Source organism: Ptychodera flava, chromosome 13, assembly GCF_041260155.1.
Source record: "Ptychodera flava strain L36383 chromosome 13, AS_Pfla_20210202, whole genome shotgun sequence".
Lineage (NCBI taxonomy): Eukaryota > Metazoa > Hemichordata > Enteropneusta > Ptychoderidae > Ptychodera > Ptychodera flava.
In genome coordinates, this window is record NC_091940.1 from 38,767,959 (window position 1) to 38,791,511 (window position 23,553).

Genomic DNA, 23,553 nt, shown 5'->3' on the forward strand with positions numbered 1-23,553 from the left:
ATGTATGGACAAATGTTTCCTTGCCAGCTATTGAAATATTATTAAGTTTTCCTTTTCTGAAACATTCAGACATCCTTTTCTCTGACTCTACTCTCAATATGTCATATTTGTAATCCACAATTTATTGCAAATTAGCAAATATCGCAAATAGTCTTTTTATCATTCAGTTCAAGTACATTAAAGTTTTCTCTGTTGAGGAAAGTGACTTTGTTATGCTTAAAGTTCTTCCCTATGCAAGTAATATACCATTTTAAAAAATGATTAAAATGAATGGAAAACATGAGGCTTTACACCCAGAAAGGGATATTCCCATGGAAAGGTGTAAGGTTATATGCTGCCCAATGGGTCTCTTTCATTAAAAAAGTCCTGAAATATGAGCCACTTTTTAACTTAAAAATCCTACACATGGGCCAGTAACAAAGGAATTTTCCTCATACTTCAGGAAAACTGTCACATACAGTAGAAGTAAGGGTAAAAATTGCCTTCAATTTTTCTCTCAATTTTCAAGAAAATCCCTAACAATGGGTCGTGTTTTCAAACTAATCATGGGTAGATATTTTCAACTTGGGCTGCAAACCCCTGTAACAACCCCACCCTCCATCCCCCTGGACTTGGCATTACATCTTCACCATGTAGTCACAGTTATGATTAAGAATCAATCTAGCTTTCAGTAAATATTCATTTTTTGAAATTGAAGTATTAAAAGGATTCTTATCTCCATACTGTGTCTAAGGTGTTTCAACAATTTTATCCTGTGTTCTTAATCCCGCCGGACCCGAATTTTTGGCGGTCTTCTTAAATTTAGTGAGACTCAAACTCGACCAGACTGAGTGGGACCACTGAGACAGAAAACCGGCATGAGTTGTAGATTTTGCCACAGGTGGCGCCTTTCCTCTTCCCCGCACGGCTCCCAGACGACTGAGGGAGTTGCGATATCGGCTGCTGAGAATACAGTAGAGAATGAAATTGATGGCACAGTTGAAATTTTCGCAGACTTGACTGGTGAGCTGAAGTACTCCGATAGCTAATGGTGCACTTTTAATCTCCACTCCCATGCCTTGAAGAAAATAAGAAATGTTCAGGCAATGAATATCACATCTTTGCTGTAATAAGCTAGAATGCACCTCGAAAGTGAATGACTTAAACTTTTGCTTGAAACTTTCAATCATTCTCTTACCAAATCAAAAATCAGGGGTCATCGAGCAAAGTTTGGAACTAGCGAAATAAAGCACCCAACATTTTGCGATACTTGAAATTCAAAATGGCTGCCATCCCTGTGTTAACTCTATGGAGGGAAATTAATTTTTTTATTTTCGAAAAATTAAGACGTAACAGTTTTTCTTTCTCCAAGAGCTTTAAATGAACGCCCACAAGTGGTAGATCAGAAAAGAATTGTAGAAATTTGAGAGTCCGAATATCTGTCCCCGAGGCGCGTTCTACCTTAAAGTGATCTCCAAAACTACAATGAAAAAGTTGGAAAAATACTTACTTTGAATACAACTGTAAAATTTGATGCACAAAGTCGGTCCCCACGAGAGAATGAAGGAGAATGAAACCGTCAGAAGAACCATTGTTATTGTATGCTGTCGGCGTTTAACTTTTATTCCAACCCTACTGGACAATGAACGCAAGAAATTGTTCCGACGGCGCAAGGCGCGGATCACCAGAGCATTCAGAGTAATTATGGTAATGTAGGGTACGAAAATTAGCAATGTCGTTCCCCATTCGGTAGCAATGCGAAAGATTTCTCCTCCGTGGTCACTGTAGATGCAGATGTCGTATGATTTCGTCACAGTCGTGTTATTATTGTTCGTTGTGTACGTGACACGAATGTACTTGAGGTCGAAGAATTTCGGCACGGCGAGAATCGTGCAAGAGATGTAAATTAGCGATATGATGATGCGTGTCCGTTGAATTGTACTCAGGTATCGTTTGCGAAGAGGATGACACACGGCTATGTGTCGTTCAACGGCAAATGCCACGACTAACCAAATGACGGCACTGTGAGCAGCGCTAGATATCACCGCATTGTATCGACAAAGCGGGCCGTGCGACCAGTGTCCGTAGGGAACAAATATGGTCATCAGTTCCCGCAATAGTCCGATCGAAATTAGGAAAATTAAATCCGCAATTGCTATGGCAACTAGATAAAAACTTCCGGGAGTTTTTGCCTTTCGATCCCAAGAGCTGAACACTAAAATTGTCACCAAGTTTGACGGGATGCCAATTATCAGAATGACCGACAAACATGAACTTTTTATAGTCTTCAGAGAATTTACATCAATAAGTTTTGTCAAATATGGATGAAAACAGTACGGATTCACTTCGGAAAATTCAACTAGACTACCAGATTCGAGATCTGTCAAAGATGCATTATGCTCGATAGTTGAATTTCTCGCGACCACTTTATCGGCATACGTTGTTGTCGGCACGATAGTTTCTAGCTTTCTAAACGAGTTTGTTATGTTCTGCGTCGTAATTCTTGGTTCAGATGTATTGTTGGTGTTTTCAAGATCTCTGGTCGTATTTCTCCTCCCGTTGGTAGTGACCTGTTGGTTTGCCGTCCTCACATCACCATAAACTGTGCCTGGACTTTCGTCAATGTATGTCGTCAACTCTCTAATGTCAGTAGCGACTGTGCCGACGTCTGTTTCGGAGCAACTTAAAGCCCCAGACATTTTGTCAATCCGGCAAGAGTCTTCAGTTGGAGTTTCATAACTAGTCTCGGTAAAATATGACTGGAAATCATTTCTTCTAGGTTCAGAATATCCCGTAAAGTATCTTTGTGTTTGAATACTTGCTGACTCACCGCCGTTGCTGCCTGTCGTCATACCATGATCCGAAGATGTGAACTTATCGGTAACGTCCAAGAAATCTGGCGGCATAGTGCTATTGGTCGTCGCTTTCATTTCCAGCCCAAAGATTCCATTGATTCTAAAAACCAACACCAAATACCAATGCCAGTAAGCCATCATTATGTACCTCAGTCACAGGTGATTGGATGCAAACTGAGAGCCAACACCGCATTAAGCGACGAGTTGTCTTTGGTCAACGAGACCATATGCTTACGCACGATCAAGAAACAAGAGGTGTTGGTCGACGAAAAGTGATCCAATAGCTTTCTTAATTTTACACAAAACCACAATTAAAGTAGTGTGCGCTGATCTCACCGATTGGTTATAGTGAACTCGTATCTTAGGGACGCAATACGTACGATACTAAGGGATCGGCACTTTAATGATAATACGTCCATTGTCCTAAAACTAGAAACAAAGTCATGAAAGTATGGTATGACGACAACCCTTCCTTCCTAATTATTGGATCTGTTACGAGCGAGAATTAATTACCATCCAACTGAAGACATCCTTGATAAAATGTGTTATCAAGCTCTTCCCTATATCTTTGTGAATGTTTTGTCAAGATTTCTTCTTTAATCACAATTTTCTTTTCCTTTTTTTTTCTCTCTTTGTGTCACGTGAACCCAAAGAATCCTCACCTGAGTAAATGGGTCGCCCATCAAAAGTGTAAGGAATAAGAATAAGCACGGTCTCTCCGTGGAATAAGTAAGTCTGCCTTCACAAACACTGGACAACAGAGAGTGATTTATAGTGGAACATCTACGCATATATTGATTAGTTATGGGGTATTTTGAACTTGTAGTTCCCCATTTGGCCCGAATCGCCTAATACAGTTCTCAGGTTTTGTCTCAAGATATACTGGCCACTTCGATGCATATTAATTTTTAGCCGGCTGCCGGCCAAATTGATCGTATTATCGATTAAATTTTGCTTGCTACTTGTCAGGACTGTTTCACCCACTCTATAAACGACTTCTTCGTAACTCGTGTTTCTATGTTCTGCAAACCGGTAGACTACAGACAGACTGGGCATAAACCCTATAAAAATGAAGTGTTTTTAGGATGTGTAGATTGAAGTAAATGTGATGCTTTATAGCTAAATCTCCTATAAAAAAGTAAGTAGCTGAAAGAAAATATCGGAAAATAAGTTCACTTATTATTTCTAATATTCCTGGTCACTCTTAATTCTCATACATTATGTCCTGCAAAGTTTTTTTTTCGTCCATTATGGACCGGGAGGGATACATTATTGTTATTATTTTATAGTTTTAGCAATGCTAGTGAATTTGCATATGAAGTGAACAGGTGGGCCGCAATGTTGGATAATCGGATATATTATCAGAAAGAATCTGGGGGATGACGTCACAAATTTCACTGGTATTTACAAAGCTAATCAATAAACCACACCAATCAACATTACACCACGAGATTTTGATCAGTTCACGACATATGTGCGATAGTGAGTGGATATGTGAAGTGAACTGGTCTAATCTAAACCGAACGGTATACCCATTGCTGGGGTGATTTGTTGTTATTATATCATAACAACAGTATTTTGAAACTCTGGCAAGATCAAGAAAAGGATTTTTTCCAGCTGAGAGCGAGTTCGCACTTGTTACAACCGCAATATAGGGGCCTATCACAGTTAATTTTACGTCTCAAGCAATCAGTTACGATGCAATTTCAATATTTTCACCATTCATAGCATACATGTCTGTCATTATAATGCACTCAGCAGATTGTTAGGGCTGTCACGAAATAACAGTATTTCGTCTTCATTTGTTTTAAACAGTGTCAATAATGTTTAAGCTGTACAGGTAAGAAGAAAGAGTGTTCACAGCTTGCTTAACCTGCTTAAGTACATATGCATTATCGATATACTGGTATGATCATAAACCCTAGAGTAACTTCCTAGGTATGTTATAATACCCGATATTTTCTTTAAGCTTCTTTAATTTTTTCATATTTTTTATTTCTTCACTACTTTGTTAGATATTTCTCTTTTATATTCGGCCCTTGATAAAAGCTGTCTATGTAAAGCCGAGTGTCAATTTTTATTATCCCGGTCTTGAACTTGACTCATTTTACTTGCTTACTATGTATTTCACTTTAGCGTAAGAAGAAAAAGAAACTTTTTTTCAATAAAAATAACGAAACTACCATCGAAAGTTACCGCTAATGTTCCTTGAAAGAAAATGCGGTTTTAGAATACGACTTTGGTAAATACCGAGTCGATACCTTAAATTTATTTATAGAAAGTTACGCGGAAAGTTCAGAACGAGGCCGGAACATTTTTACAATGCCGGACGATTAAGCGGGCGACATGACGTCAGAGGGTGTTTCCAATTATAGTTCAAGATGGCGACGCGCGATACCAGTAAACTTTGAAACTTTACGGGACGGGGCGTCTGTATTATATGATTGAATTACGCCTCTTTTACCTTTCATCGATCTTCACCTAATTTACAATGTCGCGAGCATACAAACTCAGCAATGATGAACAACTATGGGTTATGGTGCAAGTTAAAGAAGGTAAAATGACCGTGGACGAAGCGCTTGAGTACGTCTACAAGCAGAATGAAGTTATGGAAGAATTCGAGGAAGACAGTGCGGATAGCGCCGACGTTTCCAGTCAGGTAAGGATACATACGAAGGAGTGGGGTTTGTAGCTAGCTCACGCTTATCTCTAATCGATGCCCTTTTTGCGTTGAAAAGCGTAAAGAAGCACGCGTGCACGCATTATGTGTCCCAGGACTGGCAGGAGTTTGTAAGTATCAGCAAACAAATGAATGATAATAGCTGATCGAAAACGGGTAAACAAAATGCAAGAGAGTGGTCTAATCATGTGGTTGTAGAGGGACTGTAATGATTTCCAGAGCTGCAGAGTCGCCGCTTTTATTGTACCGGATGATTTGGTAGATGTAGTTACGTGTAACGACATCTCAAATCTCTTCGTTCATTTGACAAAAAGAGTCACATGTTCCCTGATGCTGTGAAATAATAAAAATAAAAATAAAAATGAGGTGTGGTTTAAAGACTATAGTATACGACTAATAAACATGCTAGTTAGTATGCGTTGGAACAATGCTAATATTGTTAAAGATTTATAATGCATGGTAATAATAGTAGTGTTTTTCATGTAATGTTCTGATTGTTAAAAGATATTGTTATGATAATATTTGAAAAATACCTAGGGTCATAGCATGCAAATGAGGGGGTCCATTTGCACAGATGTCTACTGTAGGTGGTGGATGGTCTGATATGGATAACCAAGGCACCACTGTGCAATTTCCATAGTACAACACACCATACACGTTTTATTTACCAAGGGGTATAATACGTACAGTTCATTGCTGCCAGATAAAATTTAATTGGAAGTAAGTCTGATTAATTACTTGTCATGAAATTCCAGCGTTTATAACCTATAATCCTAAACCTCCAGTTTATATGCTGTGGGAATGTCATGCATGCAGTGCCCACCAGACTCTGAATCTGAATGGCTATTTTTGAAATATCAAAATAATGCCTTCTGTACATTGCCTGTTGTTTCGAATTTATAATATGTGACAGGAAGAAAACATACTTTCAACAAAGTTTAAGGGGTTAAAGGTCAAGCTCAATCCCTGTTAAGTTATAATTTCATTTGTTTTAGGATTAGGATTTATTATGATTCATGAGGATTTGTTATGATATGAGAGCCTATGATTAGGCTGACTCTGGTAGAGAACTTGGCAACTCTTTTGTTGAAAGGAGACTCAAAAAGTATATTCACAATGTATGATGACTTATGTCAAGTAATCATTGAAGTCAGCGGCATAAATTTTATGGCTGTTCTCCTTTGTTTGTACAAGCATAACAAAACTAGAACGCTGAGCTGAGAATGGCTGTTCGCTGGTATAGATTTGTTACTAAATATTGCTGCACTCATTTGACATCAAACTGCTGCTTGAAATGTGGATGTATTTTCTCATTTTCAGTGTAGCATGTGTGACTTTGTTGCAGTTTGTAGTCAGAGTCGTAATGTGTCATATAGTTTATTGTTCCATAAATAGTCACCTATTATGTTGTATTTGCATGGTTTTTAAACGCATGTTTTCCAAAATGAAATCTAAATTTGCAGATAAATATTTATTTTTGCATATTAATGCAAAGAGAACATAGATGTCATTTGCAAACAGTCCCATTACTTTCTGAACAAAGTCCATTTTTTAAAGTATACTGCTTGTGGTTAGTGTTTATCTTTGTCAGTTTTATCACATAGTGCACTGAGCTTGTGGAATGTTTTGAGTACTACTTCAATGTGTTGGTCTTTTTTGCTTTGGATTACATACCGGTATATCTGAAGTAAAGAGGAGAAAAATGATGACATAGTAATAATAATATTGGAAATACCTATTCTTGAAAATTTGAAAGTTCGATCTGATATGATTTCTGCAAAATGTTGTGTGGTACTATTGTTCTTTGTAACAATGTTGCAACAAGGTCAGAGGTGTAGATATTATGGGATATATTGGACCAATGCACATTCACTTAGCACTTTGGCCTCAAAGAAATCAATTCTGAAGTGAAGTAAATTATAGTCTGTCTGTTATTGTATGGTATAGACCTGCTTTGAATTCAAGAATTTCTGCTCATCCATGTTTAGATATATTCATATGATCTTCATGATTGCCCTATGCACTTAAATGACAATACTATATTTTTTCTGATATTTTCTACTTATTTAAAGTACATTTTGAAAAACAAAATGTTAGCCTTGCCACCACAACACATTGCGTACAGTATGTAATGTTGAAAAATGAAATCTAGTCCAGTCCTTACTGATAAATGAATTAAATTGAGGAAATATATGTTGATAAATTTTGATCAAAACATAACATATGCCTGTTCACAGACTTACAGTGCATCATACTCCTTGTATCATGTTTTATCATTTATCACACCCTATTTTGTAAAGTTATGGCAAAGTGAGGGACTTAAGCTAAACTTTTGCTCAAACTTTCCTAAATGAAACTTTCAACCACTCTTTCACAAAACAAACAATAAAAATCAGGGGTTTGTTTTGAACTACAGTAGCGAAACAAATTGCCAAACATTTTGCGATATTTGAAATTCTAAATGGCTGCCATCCCTGTGTTAACTTCATGAGGGAAAATTAAATTTCGGATTTTTGAAAAAGTAAGACGGTGAAAGTTTTTCTTTCTCCAAGAGCTTTAAAACGAGCCCCCACAAGTGGTAGATCAGAAAAGAATTGTAGAAATTTGAAAGTTCAAATATCTGTCCCTGAGGTGTGTTCTACCTTAACATTGTACAATAATATTGTACAATGTTAAGGTTGAACACGCCTCAAAGTGAACATCAGTCATTTCAATAAGATGTTAGGAAAAAACAAAAACTTGTATTTTAAAAACAGAACAAAAATGACAGGAAGAAATGTGACAACAACCATGCTTTGAAGAGCTATTTCTGGGTCTATAGTCTAATAAGTATGGTATTTTAAATATCTCAAGAAACAATTATTTAAGAGTTTGGTTTGATCAAAGAGGAATTCAATTTTATAGCTGCTCTGTTCATGTACTTGGTGCCATAAATCTGCCAGCAATGCAGCAAAAAATGAATGTTTTTTAGATGTATAGCTTCCAGTAACTGTTATATTTCCCAATGTGATATTTCCCATAGAGACACCATGTATGGTGTCTAATCCATGCCAAAATTACTACTTTGATTTTACAACACAACATGCCATTCCGAATTCTATTTTACAATTCAACATGCTATTTGACAACACATCATGCACTTCCAAATCCTATTTTACAACTCAACATGCTCTTGCCAATTTCATTTGACAACACATCATGCACTTCCAAATCCTATTTTACAACTCAACATGCTCTTGCCAATTTCATTTGACAACACATCATGCACTTCCAAATCCTATTTTACAACTCAACATGCTCTTGCCAATTTCATTTGACAACACATCATGCACTTCCAAATCCTATTTTACAACTCAACATGCTCTTGCCAATTTCATTTGACAACACATCATGCACTTCCAAATCCTATTTCACAATTCAACATCCCATTCTAAAGCTAGCTCTGCGGAGCAGGGCCAGTGTTACTGGCTATCGAACAAGATTCAAAATGGCGGACGCGAAATGGTAGAGAAATGCGAACTTTGCACAAGTCTAAAAACGCAGCTTAGCACATTGGTATCTAAACAAGATGAGCGTGCTCGAAAACTAGGATCGATCACGATTTTAAATTAAAAATTGGCTGTTTTTGGAAAAGAAACTGCGCGTTAAAATCAGCAGTTTTGTCTATTGTGCACCGTGGGAGGCTTATCGTGTGCGCGGCTCATGTGAAAGACCGGGCAAGATTCACCCTCAATCATAAGTATCCGCTGACCTCCCGAGCTCAGACATTATCTCCGTTCTGTGACGGAGCAGGTCGTACAATTTTCATAGTTCATTGCGCATGCTAAGTAGACATTGCCAATATAATCTACAAGATTTTTTCGCTTTACCTTGTAAAAGAACCTTGTTTTACGGGGTACCAGTCAACTCGCACTTTTCCAACCTGCCCAGAACCAATTCGCCCGATTCCAACTCGCCCGATACCAACTCGTCCGATATTATTTTGCAATTTTATGAGTACCTGGTACGCTAGGTCTGCATGGCAGGGCTGTGTGTTTACCGGCGTTATACGGAGGCCGTTATAACGCCGGTAAACACACAGCCCTGCCATGCAGAGCTACCAGGTACGCTTGCTGCGAATCGGTAGCCTTTGCCACTCGGGTAGCTTGGTCATTGGAGTGGAAGAACATATCAAAGAGTGGCAAGGCTCGTTTTCGCAGCAACTGGTACGCATAAAACGTTTTATTTCTAACAACAAATATTTCTAACATAGAGAACCACAGGTGCGGCTTGAAATATGTGCCAACACGGAAAACTTTTTATTTGCGAATTTCACGTTTTGCAAATCTCTTGAAAGAATAAATTTCGTTCAGCTTCTTTACGTATAGGGATAGTTACTGCGTACTGGCTCACTTCTTTAGGAACAGCAGGACCGTCTTTCACGAGTTACTGGCCTGGCATGACATGAAAATAGCTGGCCTCGGGCCATCGGGTTAGCGTACATGGAATCTACAACACCCTATCTCAAAACAACGGGCGAGTTGGTATCGGGCGAGTTTGAATCGGGCGAGTTCGTTCTGGGCGGGTTGGGAAAGTGCGAGTTGACTGTAATTCTGTTTTACTTTACCAACCCTTGGAAGCTGAGGAAAAACCCTGTCGCCAAATAGAAAACTTTCCCCTGAAAGGAATTTATTTAATTTCCTACAACCAAATACCTAATCAGTGATATTTTAAAAGTTGTACGTTACGGTCAAAAAGCAGAGAGGAAATTCTTCCGTACTGATTTCCTGCATTATTATTATTATTATTATTATTATTATTATTATTATTATTATTTTGTGGTTTCCAAAGCTTACATAAAACGAAAAAGACTAACATTTTGACAGGACAGGAAACGCCAGCTGAAAGCCATATAAAAGGTGTTGCTAAACACATATTTTCCGCTGCAAAAAGTTTTAATATTTTATTAAAGCTCGGCAGACAGACACTTTATGAAGTTCACAAGCTTAATTTTCAATTTTGATAAGGGGGTCAAAATTATCTCAATGGCAATTAAGCAAATATTTACAACGAAAACATCACGAGATTTCTAAAAGTTAACAGTATTTGCGAATAGAGGTCACTTTCGCAATTTCCAAAGTTATTTTGTGAACACTTGTCAAGGAAGTGTTCGAAGATTAAAGAAAACTCCTCCACGGCTTTCATTTCATTCTCTTTATTGTACAACATACATTGTGATGCAAATAGATACCAACTTTTCGATGCTGCTCGTCGAATTATGAGATAAAAAAGTTGACACAAGAATACCTTGAAAAGATTACAGTAGCGTGTAGTTGTGACACGAAAATAGTTTGCAGCAATCTGCACTGTAAAGTTAAGTGTTCAAGGATAGAACATCAATTAAACGCCTTTTTGTAACACTTTTTGAACGCCTCTATACGTTCAGGAATTTAACACTACGTGTTCAACCAACGTTCAATTTTTGATCATACGTGTGCAGATTTTGAACGCTACGTGTTCATCAGACATTATATTGAACACCATGGTGTTCCATATTCGAACACACGTTGTACGGGAAATGTGTTCAAAAATTGAACGCTTTTACGCGTTCAAAGGGCTGTAACACTTTTTGAACGCATGGACGCCGTTCAACGATAAGTGTGTTAAAGGCTAGAACACATGATACGCGCTTGTTGAACACCTTTAATTTTGGGCGTTCACGGGGTGTTCAAGCCTTGAAATAACATTACAGACCATCGATATCCAGTAAAATTATTTTATTCTAAAAATACACGAAACATTTCTAGAGCAAAATACAATAATTTACTGTAAAATGGGCAAATAAACATTGCAACTTTGTATGTAAAGTTTGTCAGAGGAAAAAACCAATAGTGTTAACACCTTCCTATCAAAAACATAAGCAATAAAAATCACCATATTGTGGATGACGTTTTATGTTCATACTTGTTTAAAATGTACAAAAATCATCTGAAAAAGCTCAAAATTTGGCAAACTTATTGTGTTGAAAAGATGTATATGTATGAAATGCATACTCCATTTTTGTAAGATGGTTTCTTAAAGACATTTCCTCTTGTATAGACAATTGTAAATTTTGAAGAAAAAAGAAGTTAGTCAAGGCTTCTCTGGTGCACGTGGTATATAGTTGTCCACACTAAAGTAAACACAACATGTCAAGTTGTCAAAGTGTCACAGTAAGGCACAACATGCAGAAAGTGGGGAAAGTGGGTCCTTGGCAGGGTAAAACCTATTTCCTTGTCCAAAAAAGTCCTTCATAAACAAAAAGGTTTGTTTGTTTGTAATAACTTTAAATAAACCCTGAAATAAATGGGTAACATTTCAAAAATATACTTCTCAGAAATTTAAAACATATTCATAAAGACCTTTCAAATTCTGGTGTACCCTGCTATTAATTTTTATACAATTTTTTTTTACCAAAAATGGTAAAAATCACCCTTAAAATGAAAAAATGTACATTTCATCATAACTTGAATATATCACATTCTGGTAAAAATGTCTGAAATGTCTTTAATGTCCTAAAAATACAAAGTTGCAAATTTCTGCATAATTTGAACAATCTGAAAAAGACTATCAGTAGAGATCTATGTCCTAAATATCAAAGCTGTTCGATTAGCAGTTTTGAAATAGATTTTTTAAAGATTTTTGACAAAAAAATGACAAAAATTGCCATGAAATATAAAAATTTGAATATTTCATCACAACCAGCACAAATTTGACTAAGGCCATTTTTAGGGACATGTTTACCAAATATTGAAGATGGCAGTAAGAGAGAAGAAGATTTTTGCCAAATAGCAAAATTAGCCTCAAAAATATAAATTTGCACATTTCATCATACTTTGAACATATCTGATTAGGGTAATCCCTGGGGACCTGTAATCCAAATATTAAAGGATTCGTACAGGCTGTTTTGAAGAAAAACCTTTGGATGTACAAATTTGAGGACAATGCTACACATCCACATATTTAGCTGACAGCAAAGCTAAAAACCAGTTGCTAAGTACAAGAGATGTGTTGAGCTACAATACAATATAATCTACGGTTTGGTAGCAGGCTATGATCAAATAAAAGTTACAAGGGCATAAGCTTTCAAAGACGTTAAGTCTCCTTCATCAGATGCAAGGAGGATGATGAAAAATTGAAGCAGAAAGTGACAGAATATTCAGAGTGAAAATTTCAGAAAAACCAGTAATTCAGAGTGGACACTTTTACTCTGAATGGTCTGTCGCTTTCAGCTTTAATTTAAATAAGGGAGACTACACGTCTGTGAAAGCTTATTCTCCGACAACATTTAGTTGATCATAGCATGTTACCAAAGCTTGGATTAATTCAGAACAAAAATACAGAAATTTATCAAAATTCGGTTACTGACCCTTGGAAGTTTAAATCTACATTAGAGATGAACTGAGGTTATCAAGCTTGTTTTCAGACAGCTACCCTGTACACTCATCTTCTTCGTTATCTGTACCACCAGCTTCTATAACAGTTCTTCGATTTTCAGTTTGATCCAACTTTTTACATCCTGAAAAAAATGCAACAATAGGTAATATGGCGAGATGAAACTTTAAATGAAAGACAAGGGGCTGATTAGGTTAAGGAAAAGGGGAGACGTTCATATACAGTGCCTCATACTGTTACAAAATATTTGCTGCTTCTTGTCATCAACTGATTAAAATAAAAAAGCCAAACTCTCATATGCTGAAACAATACATTGTATACTCTACGATGTTTAACTGATGTTTTACATGCGATTGTGTTTACTAAAAGACATGTGTTAGCTGTGATTACGCAGCAGTACTATGCAAGGCGTATCGATCGCGCTCAGGTCAAGGGTTATCGCTACAGTTGTGTTTTGATGACCCTTGACCCGAGTGAGATCGATCGATAGGCTATGGCCAAAAGTACCACTGCGTAGTTACAGCTAGTTGTTGGTATAGCAGCCACGAAAGAAAAAAGGTTTCTTCGCGTAGTTAAGCTATTTCAAGGTACAATACAATTAATTTCAAAGGACGATAATATAGATGTTTCAAAAATCTAAAACCTTCTACTATTTTGGAGAGGAAACTTACCCTTTCTGGTCTTGCTTCCGCACGATCAGTACTTCAGGGTGTGCTTACAAGAAAAATGCCGCAACTTCCATTTTGATCCATCATGGGATAGGAAAAGACACCAAACTTGAACACCAAGTGTTTAGAAGTAGAACGCCTCTTGCACGCCGATGTTAAAATTAAAACGTTCATGGTGGTGTTCTGATTTTCTTTTCTAATTTTTAAACTTTCAACCCGTAATAAACGTGTAAAATTATTTTGTATACTTCCTTTTTTAGAAAAAACATGCTTTCAGCAATTGTATGCCGGAAATATTTTTCACTTAGTGTGAAATTCGTTACTCCAAAATCCGTGTACGTTTACCTGACAGTGAAGCAACAGTAAATTTAATATAGCCATTGTAAAGTAAAAAAACACAAAAGACTGTTAATTGTTTCACAGTATTGTAAAATTTCTGTGATGCTGAGTTTTTGAACACTTGAAGGAGATCGCTGTTAACACATAGTGTTCAGGTTTAGAACATCATTGTTAATATTATGAACACTGGTGTTAACAATATGAACACTAGGCGTTCAAATTTGAACACCGACATGTACATTTTGAACGCGTAAAGACGCGTCTAGCGTCCGCTATTTTTACAGTGTGTACTATCTGACCGCACTAGCTATGCGTGTAACAAAATTATTTAATTATCTCAGAACTGAGTAACCTGCACTATAGCGTTAAACTCCTATTTTGTTAAGAAACGACGAAATCATCTCAATTCCAAGCATTCTTCAATATGCTCACGGCTATCTATTGTCTTCAGTTTCACTTTGCTGCAATCTGCATAGCTGTAATATCGCAGTGGTACTTGTGGCGTGTATCGAACGCGCTCGGGTCATTGAGGTCATCGCCACTGTGGCGATGACCTCAATGACCCGAGTGCGTTCGATACACGCCATACCGCTGCGATATCACAGCTACATTGTATACAATCTGCAATATCCGACAATCTATGACTCGGCTCCGAGTAACCTTCACTACGTTAAAACTCCGTCTAGGCTAAACATTTACCAATCCGTCTCAGTCTGCAGCATCCTCCAATTGTTATGTAGGTCATTACCCCACACTCATCATGACAGAGTTCAATTAGTCTAGAACATTCTCAAGGTCACTGCCCTTAATGACCTCACAACCTTGAATTCAATTAGTCATGTTTGGAATGTTCTGGAAAGTTGATTAGTTGTGTAAGAGAGATAATTTTAGAACAGTAATTAGCATGTCAATAAAAGTTCTAGATTGTTCTTATATGCCTTTATAAAAGGGACGTGCACAGCTTCCAGTCAGACTTTTGGGATCGTGTCTCTTGTGTGTTACTAAACTCCAGCAGTAGTCATTCTCAAGACTTTTCAAGACCTTCACTGCCAACGCTGGATTTATACTGTGGACTTTGTGCAGCTGTCAAGCCTGCAAGGACTGTTCATTCATCCAACTGACTGTTACAACTCTGAGACTGGAGCTTTGCCGTCCCAGCTGAGATAAGTAGTCTGTACACTTTTAAAGCTTGTACTCTGTCCCTAACTTAGCAATTAGTTTTGTTTTCGTAATAAATTTTGTTTAAACGGAAACTGCTGAGTTCACCCTTTTGTTCGTTTTCTCTGCACGTAACAAATGGGGGCTTGTCCGGGATACGAATATTTTGAGCCGTTTGACAACATTTTGACAGCCTTTTCAAAACTACTGTATACTGTGAACTCAGCGAAATTCAATCATGGCGGAATTCAAGCCAGACGAATTTATGGATGACCTTGATCAGGACACATTTAATTCCCTCAGAAAAGACAACCTCATAGCACTGGCAAATTTCCTTAAAGTAGATGTCAAAAGATCTATGCGCAAGCGAGAAATACAGTTCAAGATTGCAAAACATTTAGTTAATTCTGGCCATTTTGAGGAGTCTGCCTTAAAAGATTATGAGCCTGAGTCTTCCTCTGAACTCAGAAAATTAGAATTAGAATTGCAGACAAATTTGGAGATTAAGAAACTAGAATTACAAATGGAAGAAAGACAGAAAGAAAAGAATTACAAATGGAAAAAGAGAGACAGGCATTAGAAAAAGAAAAAATACGAATGCAGTTAGAAATGGAAGAAAGACAGAAAGAAAAGAAAGGCAGGAAAGATTAGAAATGGAAGAAAGACAGAGAGAAAAAGAATTGCGATTAGAAGAACAGCGATTACAGGTAGAAATAAAACGTTTAGAGCTTGGACAGTCAGGAAAATTCTTCCCTTCAGACAAGTTTGACATCACTAAGCATTTCAGGTTAGTTCCCCCTTTCCAAGAAAAGGATGTTGATAAATATTTCCTTCATTTTGAGAAAATTGCTCAGAGTCTGGATTGGCCTAAGGAGTCCTGGTCTATGCTTTTGCAGAGTGCTTTGGTGGGTAAAGCCAGAGAAATTTACATTCAGTTGTCAGTAGAGCAGGCTTCAGATTATGATTCTGTGAAGGAATTAATTCTCAAGGGCTATGAGTTGGTGCCTGAAGCTTACCGTCAGAAATTTAGGGATTGTGAGAAGGTGAAGGATCAAACTTATGTTGAATTTGCTCGAACAAAAGAACAACTGTTTGATCGTTGGTGCTCTTCTGAAAAGGTCAGTCAGAATTATGACAAATTACGACAGCTTGTTTTGATTGAAGAATTTAAGAGGTGCATTCGGAGTGACATCAAGACGTTTATCAATGAACAAAAGGCAGATACATTGGAGGTTGCTGCACGTTTGGCCGATGATTATTCATTGACCCACAAATCTTCATTTCTCAGCAAACCATCCCAGTCCTTTTCATACAGAAACAATGCAGGTAAATTTAACTCCTCCTTTTCATCCAAGAATTTCTCAAAGGAAGTAGGAAATCAAATGACAACAGTTTCACAAAATTCAAGTAACACTCCCACATCATCAGATCCCAAGTCTCAATCTCCTTCTGACAAACAGTTCGGTACACTTTCTTGTAATTATTGTAAGAAAGACGGCCATTTAATGTCAGATGTGTTTCAAATTGAAAAGAAAACGTGAAGGTCAAAGTGGTCAAAGTGGATCTAAGCCCACCGGCTTTATTTCTTCATCAACTCAATTAGAGTCTAATAATGTGTGCAACACATTTTCTGAGGTTAAACCCCTCTTATCCCCAATTAATGAGGTCAAGGTCAATTCTTCTCAAGATAGCATTATGGGTATTTTCGAACCATTTATTCATAATGGTTTTATATCACTTTCTAGTGATTTTCTCTTCCGCTACCCTTCACACCTTACCAAATCTACCCCTGTCAAAATTTTAAGAGATACCGGGGCTTCCCAGTCTCTTTTGTTGGCAGATACCCTGCCGTTTTCTGAAAAGTCATTTTCAGGTTCTAAAGTTCTTATTAAGGGGTAGATTGCAATGACTACATTCCTGTTCCTCTCCATAATGTCTATTTGTCTTCGGACTTTGTTTCTGGACCTGTGACTTTAGGTATTAGGCCTTTTTTGCCTTTTGAAGGGATTCACCTTCTTCTTGGAAACGACCTTGCTGGGGACAAGGTCATTACTAATCCACTTGTGACTGATAATCCTAGTTTAGATCAGGATCCAGAGCCAATTGAACAAGAGATACCCGATTTATTTCCTTCATGTGCCATTACTCGAGCCATGTCAAAGAAAACTTCCGAGAATCAAAATACTCTCAAAAATAATGTCACAGATGTTGACTTAAATGACACCTTTCTCAGTCAGGTGTTTGACACGGATCATTCCGTTATCCCTCGTGGATTTGAAACTTCCAGTAAAACTTCTGCTGACCAAAGTCAGACATTTTCTAGATCAAATCTCATTGCAGAACAACACAAAGACCCAGATATTTTGTCTTTGTTTGACAGGGTAGATGATGAAGGTAAAACTTCAGATAGCTCTGTTTCCTATTATACAAAATCTGGTATTCTCATGCGTAAATGGAGACCTCCAGATGTTTTGGTTGATGACGATTGGGCTATAAAACATCAAATTGTGGTTCCAAAGCCCTATCGTGCTGAAATATTGCGCCTGGCCCATGAAACGCCCTGGGCTGGTCATTTGGGAGTAAGGAAAACTTATCATAAAATTCTCAGTCACTTTTATTGGCCTAATCTCAGGCAGGATGTAGCACATTTCTGTAAAACTTGTCACACATGTCAAATGGTAGGAAAGCCAAATCAGACCATTCCAAAGGCCCCTTTACAGCCAATTCCTGCATTTCAAGAACCATTTAGTAGGATTCTAATAGACTGTGTTGGGCCCCTACCAAAAACAAGATCAGGAAATGAGTACATGTTGACAATTATGTGTACATCAACTCGGTTCCCAGAAGCCATACCACTGAGAAATATAAAGACAAAGACTATAGTGAGAGCTTTAGTCAAATTTTTCACTTATTTGGCCTCCCTAAATGTGTCCAGTCCGATCAAGGCTCCAACTTTATGTCTGGTATTTTTCAACAAGTAATGGATCAGCTAGGCATTAAACAGTATAGGTCCTCCGCCTATCATCCAGAAAGTCAGGGTGCTCTTGAGCGATTTCATCAAACTTTGAAAAACATGATTAGGACCTACTGTTTTGACACAGAGAAGCAGTGGGATGAAGGAATTCATTTTCTGCTCTTTGCTGTTAGAGAGTCAATTCAGGAGTCTCTTGGTTTTAGCCCATTTGAGCTTGTATTTGGACATACAGTCCGTGGCCCACTTAAGCTCGTTAAAGAGAAATTCCTATCAGACGATGATGATTGTCTGAATATTTTGCAATATGTGTCAGATTTTCGTACGAAACTCTCTAAAGCATGTGAATTAGCCAGAGAAAATCTTGAGTCATCTCAGCAGTCAATGAAAACCAAATATGATAAAAGCACCTCAAAACGGAAGTTTGAACCAGGTCAAAAAGTTCTTGTTCTACTTCCAATTCCTGGCAAACCACTCCATGCTCGTTACTTTGGGCCATACCTAATTGATAAGAAATTGAGTGATTTAAATTACATCATAATAACACCTGACAGGCGAAAACAAAACAGCTATGTCACATAAATATGCTTAAGCCATATTTGGATAGGGATAATCCTACTATAACTCAGCCTGTCAGTGCAGTCAGTTCAAACCATTATGAAGATAGTGATACTGAAACTGACTTGAGTGAAAATACTCTAAACTCAAAGCTGGGCTCGGTCAAGCTTCAGAACTCAGAAATCCTGGAGAAGCTGGAGTCTACAAAGTTGGCACACCTCCAGCCAGAACAACAACAACAGGTGAAAGAACTGCTCCATGAATATAAACACCTGTTTCAAGATGTTCCAACGAGGACAAACGTCATCTATCACGACGTTGATGTTGGGGACAGTAAGCCTGTAAAACAACATCCATACAGACTGAATCCAACAAAACGAAATATCTCCAGGAAGAAGTCAAATACCTGCTGGACAATGACTTTATTGAACCCAGTAAAAGTAACTGGAGTTCGCCGTGCATACTTGTTCCCAAATCAGATCACAGTTATCGTATGTGCACGGACTTTAGGAGGTCAACACTTTAACAAAGACAGACACTTTCCCAATCCCGAGGATTGATGACTGCATCGACCGAGTGGGAAAAGCCAAGTATGTGACGAAATTTGACCTACTGAAGGGATTTTGGCAAGTCCCTCTGACGGATCGTGCTCGTGAAATATCCGCCTTTGTTACACCAGACGGATTGTTCCAGTACAAGGTGATGCCATTCGGAATGAAGAACTCTCCGGCAACGTTCCAACGGATGATCAACGACGTCATATCCGGGCTAGACGGGTGTGCAGCCTACGTTGACGACGTCGTCCTGTATAGTGACACCTGGAGGAACACATCAAGCTCATGCGGAAGTTCTTTGAGAGACTGAGTAAAGCAATGTTGACTGTCAACCTTGCCAAATCTGAGTTTGGTTGGGCGAGGGTAACTTACCTCGGACATACTGTAGGACAGGGTGAGGTAAAACCTGTTGATGCCAAAATCAGTGCCATTTCAAGTTTTCCCATACCAAACTGCAAACGACAACTGATGCGCTTTCTCGGTATGGCTGGTTACTACAGAAAATTCTGTCCAAATTTCTCCACAATTACTGAGCCTTTGACTAACTTACTTAAAAAGAAAGTAAAGTTTGTTTGGTCAGAGCAATGCCAACAGGCATTTGATACACTAAAGCCATACTGCAAAGTGCCCCAGTGTTGTCTGCACCAGATTTCACTTTGCCATTCAAATTAGCTGTGGATGCTAGTGATACGGCTGCTGGTGCTGTTTTATTGCAAGAGGATAGTCATGGTGTAGATCATCCTGTTTGCTATTTTTCACGCAAATTTAACAAATCCCAGAGAAACTACTCTACAATTGAAAAAGAGTGTTTATCTTTGATATTAGCTTTACAGCATTTTGAAGTTTATGTTACTTCTTCAAATCAGCCAATAGTGGTTTATATTGATCACAACCCTCTTGTTTTTCTGCAGAAATTTAAAGGCAAAAATCAGAGATTGCTAAGATGGAGTTTAATGTTACAGGAGTTTAATCTTGACATTACACATATCAAAGGCAGAGACAATTTAATTGCAGACTGTCTCTCTCGTATTTAGAGTTTATTGTTGTTCACTTTCAAGAAATTTTATTGTTGTTCACTTTCAAGGAATTTTACTTTAGAGTAAAACAAAATTTGAGTACTTAAATCCTTTTCAAGATTACATTTGTAAAAGAAAGATTTTTCTTTGAAAAATTTTCTTTTTTGAAGAGGGGTGTGTTATGTAGGTCATTTACCCCACACTCATCATGACCGAGTTCAATTAGTCTAGAACATTCTCAAGGTCACTGCCCTTAATGACCTCACAACCTTGAATTCAATTAGTCATGTTTGGAATGTTCTGGAAAGTTGATTAGTTGTGTAAGAGAATAATTTTAGAACAGTAATTAGCATGTCAATAAAAGTTCTAGATTGTTCTTATATGCCTTTATAAAAGGGACGTGCACAGCTTCCAGTCAGACTTTTGGGATCGTGTCTCTTGTGTGTTACTAAACTCCAGCAGTAGTCATTCTCAAGACTTTTCAAGACCTTCACTGCCAACGCTGGATTTATACTGTGGACTTTGTGCAGCTGCAAGCCTGCAAGGACTGTTCATTCATCCAACTGACTGTTACAACTCTGAGACTGGAGCTTTGCCGTCCCAGCTGAGATAAGTAGTCTGTACACTTTTAAAGCTTGTACTCTGTCCCTAACTTAGCAATTAGTTTTGTTTTCGTAATAAATTTTGTTTAAACGGAAACTGCTGAGTTCACCCTTTTGTTCGTTTTCTCTGCACGTACACAATACACTCAGGACTCTATGAAAGTCCACACATAAGAAAAGTCAATCACTTTGCAGCTATCTGCAAAGGTACAAAAATTATTAGTCTCAGCTCGGAGCAAACTGCACTGACGTTAAACTCCGTCAAGGATGAGAAATTACTGATCTATCTCAGGCCGTAGCATTCTCCAATACACTTAGGACTCTGGGATCAAAGTCCACAGATATGAAAAGTCAATCACTTTGCAGCCATATGCAATATCTGACAAGCTTGTATAGTACAAAATAAAATAATGTCTCAGCTCAGAGCAAACTGCACCCAAGGTTAAAACTCCGACAATGAAAACAAATTTCAAATCGCAGTCTGTTGCATCTACAATAAACTCAAAACTGTATCTACAGTCCATACATACGAAAAGTCAATAGTTTGAAGCCATCTGCAATATCTGACACGCTATGTATAGTACAGAAATTATAAAATGTCTCAGCTCGGAGCAAACCGCACCAAGGTAACAATCCCGACCATGTAAAGAAATTTCAAATCTATGTCAGTCCGTTGCATCAACAATAAACTCAGAACTCTATCAGTGACGTCTGGCGGTTCGCCTGCAATGAGTCGAGAGCCTGTGGGCAAAACCACTGGTTGCAACGCGGTTACTCCACCGAAAACAATCGGTTTTTTTCACCCAAAATTGTGATCGATCTCCTATTTTGAGCACGCTCAACTTGTCTAGATGCACGATGAGCAAAGCTGTGCTTTTGAACTTACACAAAGCCCACTTTCATCTCTCTATGCGATGGGACCATATCCGTATCAGATGCGCCATATAGTAAATCTCGGTCTTTCACGATAAGCCTCCCACGGTGCACAATAGACAAAACTGCTGATTTTAACGCGCAGTTTCTTTTCCAAAACAGCCAATTTTTAATTTAAAATCGTGATCGATCCTAGTTTTCGAGCACGCTCATCTTGTTTAGATACACAATGTGCTAAGCTGCGTTTTTAGACTTGTGCAAAGTTCGCATTTCTCTCTCTGTGCGAGGGGACCATTTCGCGTCCGCCATTTTGAATCTTGTTCGATAGCCAGTAACACTGCCCTGCTCCGCAGAGCTAGCTTTAGAATGGGATGTTGAATTGTGAAATAGGATTTGGAAGTGCATGATGTGTTGTCAAATGAAATTGGCAAGAGCATGTTGAGTTGTAAAATAGGATTTGGGAGTGCATGATGTGTTGTCAAATGAAATTGGCAAGAGCATGTTGAGTTGTAAAATAGGATTTGGGAGTGCATGATGTGTTGTCAAATGAAATTGGCAAGAGCATGTTGAGTTGTAAAATAGGATTTGGAAGTGCATGATGTGTTGTCAAATGAAATTGGCAAGAGCATGTTGAGTTGTAAAATAGGATTTGGAAGTGCATGATGTGTTGTCAAATGAAATTGGCAAGAGCATGTTGAGTTGTAAAATAGGATTTGGAAGTGCATGATGTGTTGTCAAATGAAATTGGCAAGAGCATGTTGAGTTGTAAAATAGGATTTGGAAGTGCATGATGTGTTGTCAAATGAAATTGGCAAGAGCATGTTGAGTTGTAAAATAGGATTTGGAAGTGCATGATGTGTTGTCAAATGAAATTGGCAAGAGCATGTTGAGTTGTAAAATAGGATTTGGAAGTACGTGATGTGTTGTCAAATGAAATTGGAAGAGCATGTTGAGTTGTAAAATAGGATTTGGAAGTGCATGATGTGTTGTCAAATGAAATTGGCAAGAGCATGTTGAGTGTAAAATAGGATTTGGAAGTGCATGATGTGTTGTCAAATGAAATTGGCAAGAGCATGTTGAGTTGTAAAATAGGATTTGGAAGTGCATGATGTGTTGTCAAATGAAATTGGCAAGAGCATGTTGAGTTGTAAAATAGGATTTGGAAGTGCATGATGTGTTGTCAAATAGCATGTTGAATTGTAAAATAGAATTCGGAATGGCATGTTGTGTTGTGAAATAGCATGTTGAATTGTAAAATAGAATTCGGAATGGCATGTTGTGTTGTAAAATCAAAGTAGTAATTTTGGCATGGATTGGACACCATACACCATGTAAAAAGTAAAGTAGCTAAAACTTGTCTGTCTGGACTCTTCTCTAAAGAAAGATTTATTATATTTTGTAAAAGGGAAGTGATTCCTTTGAAATTCCCGCTGACGATTGTGGTGTTATTATGGCTTGCTATAATCATTGTTAACGTCTGGAGCGACACGGGGGGGGAAGGGTTTCCAACATTTTCTAGTTTTTAGTTTTTAGTTTATTGTCATTTACAATCGTACAAAGTCAATTTACAGATGACATAACAAGTAGCAAAATGACAATTTTTGGAGCCAGAAAAATAGCTATCAGCTAATCGAGTCCGGCCCCATCTCTAAAGTTTACATTTTATATTTAGATATTTAAAAGCGCTCAGTGAGTTATATTAAACAAGAGAAGAGAAAAAAAAAAACCCAAAAAAAACCACTTTTACATAACTTTGTAGTCTTGTAACAAAAGTTGTCTTAATGATCTTTTAAACTGATTTCTTGATGTGCTCATCTTAACGGTATGCGGTAAAGTATTCCAAAAAGTTGCACCGATGTAAGAAATCGCAAACTGGCCTGCAGTGGT

At 37.8% G+C, this 23,553-nt stretch overlaps 2 protein-coding genes across 4 annotated transcripts in view; one reads left to right on the plus strand and one right to left on the minus strand.

The window, feature by feature from the left end:
- Positions 1–611: 611 nt before the first annotated feature.
- LOC139148428 (thyrotropin-releasing hormone receptor-like) lies at positions 612–3,009 on the minus strand. Its single transcript, XM_070719890.1, has 2 exons — positions 1,490–3,009; positions 612–1,057 (listed from the first exon to the last, which is right to left on the minus strand). The coding sequence occupies exons 1-2, from the start codon at positions 2,973–2,975 to the stop codon at positions 729–731; spliced, it is 1,815 nt and encodes a 604-aa protein (XP_070575991.1). The 5' UTR covers positions 2,976–3,009; the 3' UTR covers positions 612–728.
- A 2,186-nt stretch (positions 3,010–5,195) lies between these two features.
- LOC139148408 (uncharacterized) overlaps positions 5,196–23,553 on the plus strand; it is a 59,970-nt gene continuing 41,612 nt past the window's right edge. For 2 of the 3 annotated variants that reach the window (XM_070719850.1, XM_070719851.1), the window contains exon 1: positions 5,196–5,493. In XM_070719850.1, the coding sequence (XP_070575951.1) occupies positions 5,326–5,493 (168 nt within the window). In that variant the 5' untranslated portion in view covers positions 5,196–5,325. Of the gene's footprint in view, positions 5,494–6,090; positions 6,235–23,553 lie in introns of those variants that run through there. The other variant, XM_070719853.1, reaches the window with a different exon arrangement.

What these genes read in the sequence shown, in the direction of transcription:
- LOC139148428 (XM_070719890.1), bottom strand. Translation starts at nt 2,975, where the DNA reads ATGATGGCTTACTGGCATTGGTATTTGGTGTTGGTTTTTAGAATCAAT. An exon ending in ATTTTACAGTTGTATTCAAA is followed by an intron (nt 1,058 to 1,489) that starts GTAAGTATTTTT and finishes ATTTTCTTCAAG; the next exon opens with GCATGGGAGTGGAGATTAAA.